Genomic DNA, 6,000 nt, shown 5'->3' with positions numbered 1-6,000 from the left:
TAACAGATGAGGTTATTGGAGACTGTTAAGCGCATTCTGATTCAACTGTGAGCTGGAGGAAGTTTACTTGAGTGGAGTTTGGAGAGGGGCTTTTCTGAGGCCTTGTGCAGCCTTAAAGCTAGTAGAAAAGGCAGTCAGGCCGCCTGCTGATTTGACCATTAGCATCCCGTTTCCTACACAGCCAGCCTCAGTGATCAGAGAGGCATCCGAATGTATAAGACTTGAGGCGCCCACACACACACACACACACACACACACACACACACACACACACACACACACACACACACACACACACACACACACACACACACACACACACACACACAAAAACGCTATAAGATCAAAAGGTGACTTGTCGGGTTTAATGAGAGGGTTGTATTGAAGGTGATCTTGATGCTATACAGTTGAATGTGCTATATATACATATATACATATTGGATTTGATCTGTTACACAAAGTGAATCTGCTGTGTGTGCAAGCAGAGCTGTATGCGTGCGTGCGTGTGTGTGTGGGTGAGAGAGAGTGTTTGGTAGCGTGAGATAGGAGAACCGAGGAGAGACATAATTAAAGATAAGAGACGAGGCAGGGTGGTGGCAGATGTGTGGCTCTCAGATTAGGTGCCCACGAGTCTGAGAGCCTAATCCCGGCGGTGGTCAGAACAGTGTGGTCCTCATCATCGCCCCACATACGGGGGCGACCGGGCGGATGATAATCAACCCGTCGCCCCCATATGGCCAGGGCTTGGACGGGATTACGCTCTCTGGCGTTTATATCTTCCAGCGTTCATCTCTCCTCCTCAGCCTTCCCTACTCCTCTTTTAAATCACTGCCGTTCATGCCTGTGCCCATGCCAATCACAACAACAACAACAACAACAACAACAATGACGACAACACCTAGATAGAGAAACAGGTAGGTAGATAGATAGGAAGACATAATCGATATACATAGTCACAATCCCAAGTTGTTTTGTTGTCATGATAATTTTAAAGGATCGCCCATACATGTGCTTCTTGTATCTGCCAGTATCTGCCAGTTTCCGCCCCTTTGTTTGTATCCCTTTAAATGTTTTAATGCAACCTTTTGTTGATCTGTGTCTGTGTGTCTTTGAGTGCCTAGAAAAGCATAAATACCATGTATTATGTAAGGATGTTATGACAAAAATAGGATCTTTAGCGGCTGACGTCGTCATCTTTAAGCGCGTGTTTATTTGGACTCAACAGGCATATGCAAAACACATTATTATACCGTCTGCATTATAAACATCTCTCTCCTATTTCTCTCTTAAGACACCAAGCAGTCCTACTAGACAAAGGACTCTGGCACATGGAACAGTAACACACAGGGAAGAGGGTGCGCCGAAACGGCAAGATACAGTTGGCTATTTAATCGAATTTACGTAGTCACTTAGCACAACTCATCTCATTTTCTTAATCTTTGTTTTTGCCTCAGAAAATTGGCTTTGCGTGGGCCGCACAACGCTTCTCTAAAGAAGCAGCTAGAGCTACATCAGCATACACTTTACCGCTGTGCAGTGTCCTGAGATATCTTCAGCCTCCTACACCAGCAGCTATAGCAGGCAGATACCGTGCAGTGGGCTGCACAGCTGGGAACACGGCAACTCGCTGGGAGCTCTTTGTGCTTCAGTTTGTGCCGGGCGCAGAACCTCGCATTGTTAGGAGCCCCCATAGAGGGTGAAGACATAACATAACATGGATTTTGTTATCACTTTGAACACGGTTCCCAATTTATTGCGAACGTCTCTCAAGAAAAGTGAATTATTCAAACACCCAGAAAGGACTCATGTCGTCCCTACGTCCTAACGAGCTGCTTATCAATGGTTTGGCAACACGATATGCATTGCTGACTGTAGATTTGTTTCTGGATTTTCGTTTCTATACACGAAACCCTGAAGAGCAACATAGTGTTCAATACGGGATTCAGCTGAATATATTAACGTGTTTTCCTTTAATGCTGTGCCCAGAACGTTTGCTCTATTGTTTACAAAATACTGCAATGATGTTGTTCTGCGAACGTCAATAATCGGAAAGGGACAAGACTTTGCCAAAAGTTAATAACAAAAGGGAACCTAGGATCTTGGGCTCATGGACTAGTCATTAGTGTACTGTATGTGTGTTTGTGTGTGTGTGTCTCTATGTGTGTGTGTGTGTCGGTGTGTCTGTCCCTGTGTGCGTGTGTGTGTGTGTGTGTGCGTTACTGATTAAAATCCGTCCCACCCCGGGGCGGGTTCGGAGCCGGTGGACGACCTGTGTGTCCGCGTGGCTCTACGGGCGCGGAGCGACACCAGGTTCAGCAGTCTCTCCAGCTCGTCCCCGGCCCCCCCCCGCCCCGCCCTGCTCCCCCGGCTCGGCCTCTGGTCCCAGGCACTCCTCCGTCCGCCCCCCGTCCCAGGCCCGCAGCGGGGGCTGGAGCTGGGCCGGGTGCAGGTGGAGGCCGGGGGGCGGCGGTATCCCCTCGTAGGCGCGGCGCGTCGGGGGCAGCGTGTCGTAGAGGCCCTCCGGCTCCGCCTCCTGCTGGGCCCCCCGGTATTCCTCGTAGACGGGCGAGGAACTGTCCTCGCCGCCGCCGCCGCCGCCGCCGCCGCCACCGCCACCGCCGCCGTCACAAGGGGCCCCTGGGCCCCCGACGGGCTCCTGGGGGTCTTTGGCGCGCCCCCCTGAAGGCCTCCTCTCCCAGCCTCCTGACCGGGTCCTGTCCCACTGGAAGGTGGTCCCGGCGGGCTCCGCCCGGGCCCCGGGGCCCCGGGCGCCGTCCGGGGCCCCGGGGCTCGCCAGCCGGTAGTCTAGCTGGAGGGAGCGCATGCTGCCCCCCCGTCGGATGGCCTGCTGGGCCTCGCTGAAGTCCCAGTGGGAGGCCAGCTCTGGGGGCCTCAGGCGGGACGGGGACAGCCACATGGAGGTCTGCGGGGGGGACTTCCAGTGGTACGCTGCAGGGGGACAAGAGGGAGAGAGAGGGGGGGGGTGGGAGGAAGCATGTTTTCAAGGGCATCTGGGACGGTAAAGCAATTCAGAGACGTGAACATTCATGCCAACAGGATGGCCTCACTGGAGGTCATTTCAATAGAGGTCGTAGCTATAGCAACCATAATTTGTGCAAAAATAATATCAAAAAAGAATACATACATCAAGAGATGTTATGTTATGTTGAAGCAGACTTGTGGATGCCGTGTTAAAAGTGGGATTCCTGTCTGAGAAACAGCCAGCTGTCAGAGGGTGGGCCCGCATCCGTGTGTGTGTGTGGGATGTAAAAGAGGCTTTAATGCCCATGTCAGAGCCTGGTGCACAGTGCATCAATAACACGCGTGGGCAGAGACCGTCTTGAAACCAGCCCTTCCCCGGTAACCATACCCTGTTTTCCCTGTATAAATCACCAGCGTTCACACAGAGCGCTCCCTCAAAGCGAGACTTCCCCTAGTCTGTCAGATGAGAGAAGACACTATGGATACAAAAGAATGAAGACAGGTGGGCCTTACAATCCACGATGTAGTCTTTGACCCGCTCCGCGCAGACACCCTCATCGCGGCGCGTGTGGGGACCCGCTGGAAAGTAGAACGGAAAGCGAGAGCAATGAGGCAGGAGATGAGAAAGGAGAAGGGTGCATTTTTCGTGGTGAAACGTGTTACTTATGCACACAATTCAATGCAGAGAAATTCTGGATGACTTACAACGGAGGCTTAAAAAAACGCACCACACTGCATCCTGGCCAATGTCAAGCCACAATCACACACACACAAATAAATAAACACACACAAACACACAGACAGAAACATACACACACGCACACACGCACACAGATACAAACGCACCCATTCACATATGTTCCTCAATATCATAACTCATGCTAGGGACAAAACCCATATGCCAGGAACACTAAAAATAATTTCCAGTCATAGCATTAGCATGCATGAATAACATACATTATTCAAAAGGTAGCTGTTATGGAAAAGAAAATCTGCCATGAATTATGATAAATAAAAATCATGAATCACGATTGTTTATTATTTTAAGACTCTAACTGAGATGTAAATTGGGACATTTTTTAAGATATAAATAAAATATAAATAACAGTGTCCTTGTTACAGTGTTAATACACAATAAACAATGTAATAAACAATGGGAGAACTTGTAACAGCATGAACTTAATATGTAATAACATTACTAGATCATTCCAGGTGATCATGGTGAAAAAACCTTGCAGGAATCAAAGTAACATTGTCCAAATAAAAACCATGAATACAAAAAGGAGACACAATAACTGTTTTTAACAGGATAGGTTTGAAAGGTTTGATTATGTAATGTCTGGAAAAGGATATGATATAATCAAGGCCTATACAATCACATGAGAAGATCATCAGCTGACAACACACCTGGGAGACACACAATGACCGACACACACATATCGACCAACACACAAAGATAGGGACATACACAAACACACAAACACACACACACATACAAACAAAGACAAATACATGGAAAAACAGACACACACAAAGGGACACGCAAGGACAAAGACAGACAGACAGATAGATACAAAGTTACGGACAGAAACACACACTAACACACATAGATACAGACACACAGAGACACACACAGAAACAGACACACACAGACGGATAGAACCGAACACACACACACAGAGACAAACACAGACACACACACAGTACACACACACACACACACACACACACACACGGAAAGATGGAAAACCCACAGACATACAGACACAGGGGGACACACAGACACCAAGACACAAAGACAAACACACACCCCAGCCCTTGAATCCCAGGCTAAACACAGATGCCTGCCAGCGAGCGAAGCTGATGTCAGCCGCCACCACGTCAATGCTGAGAAGCGTGGAGGGTGGCGTTCACAACAGCATCGTGTGGGACAGCATTGAGCGATCTCTTCAGCACGGCTGCGGAGATTGTTAGGAAAAGATCAGGGTTTTTGTTTTAACCCCCCCCCGACTTACCGTCGCTTTCGATACTGCCAACAGCATTGTTGGGAAGACGTATGACCGTCACAATCGAGGCTGGAGCGTAATAATAACAACAGGGGCGGGGGTGGGTGGGGGGGGGACAAAGAGAAGAAGACAATGTAGGTGTCTGCATGAGAAGGCCAAGGTTCCCATTACAGGGTGGGACTGTCAGTCAACACTAAGGTTGCAGTATTGCTGTGTGTGTGTGTGTGTGTGTGTGTGTGTGTGTGTGTGTGTGTGTGTGTGTGTGTGTGTGTGTGTGTGTGTGTGTGTGTGTGTGTGTGTGTGTGTGTGTGTGTGTCGCAGAGTATATGAGTCTTTTTGTGTCGTAAACACAACTTTTGTCCTTGCTATTTTCTTTTCAACTACATTAATTGGATAGAAAACAAAACCCAGACCCAGGCTTATACACACAAAGATACACACACAAACACACACACAGACACGCTCACTGAACAGATTATGAAACCATTTTTGCTATCAAGTCATTGTAAGGATGGCGATGTCTACAGTGTTTATCAGTAGTGATTGCATGTTAGCTTACGTTAACAATATGCATTTGTAGAAGAGTGTATGTGTCTGTGTGTTTGTGTGTGGTAAACACACTCCTAGTCCTTGCTTCTTTCCTTTCAACTACATTAATCGGAGAGAAAACAAAATCCTGACCCAGGCTTACATACGACACCATGATCATAAGAAGAAGATTCGACTCAAATACCAAATTGTTGTTGTTTCTGATTGCATGGGAATGTAGAAAATTAAATGATGTTCTTTGTGCTGTTTGAGCCAATATTAAAATGTTAAAATGTATTTTCCAAATTCTTGGCATACCTTTATAAAGTTCCTCATAAATAACCATGTATAGTGTTTACATGGTTGGAACCCATTCGTTGCCAACTAAAGGATACACATGCATCATACACTTGTGATGTCACTATGAAAATCATTCCTTCCCTGTGCCAAACGGCTTGTACCAGCTAATCACACCCACACCTGG

General features: G+C 47.8%; 1 protein-coding gene across 1 annotated transcript in view; it reads right to left on the bottom strand.

The window, feature by feature from the left end:
• Window positions 1-1,912: 1,912 nt before the first annotated feature.
• LOC130386038 (protocadherin Fat 3-like) overlaps window positions 1,913-6,000 on the bottom strand; it is a 61,222-nt gene continuing 57,134 nt past the window's right edge. The window contains 5 exon segments of the mRNA XM_056594824.1: window positions 1,913-2,404; window positions 2,406-2,573; window positions 2,709-2,949; window positions 3,496-3,561; window positions 4,998-5,057. Coding sequence (XP_056450799.1) covers window positions 2,224-2,404; window positions 2,406-2,573; window positions 2,709-2,949; window positions 3,496-3,561; window positions 4,998-5,057 — 716 coding nt within the window. The 3' untranslated portion in view covers window positions 1,913-2,223.

The sequence above is a fragment of the Gadus chalcogrammus genome, chromosome 7, assembly GCF_026213295.1.
Source record: "Gadus chalcogrammus isolate NIFS_2021 chromosome 7, NIFS_Gcha_1.0, whole genome shotgun sequence".
Lineage (NCBI taxonomy): Eukaryota > Metazoa > Chordata > Actinopteri > Gadiformes > Gadidae > Gadus > Gadus chalcogrammus.
The sequence above is the reverse complement of the archived record's forward strand: the minus strand, read 5'-3'. Positions and strand labels throughout refer to the sequence as shown.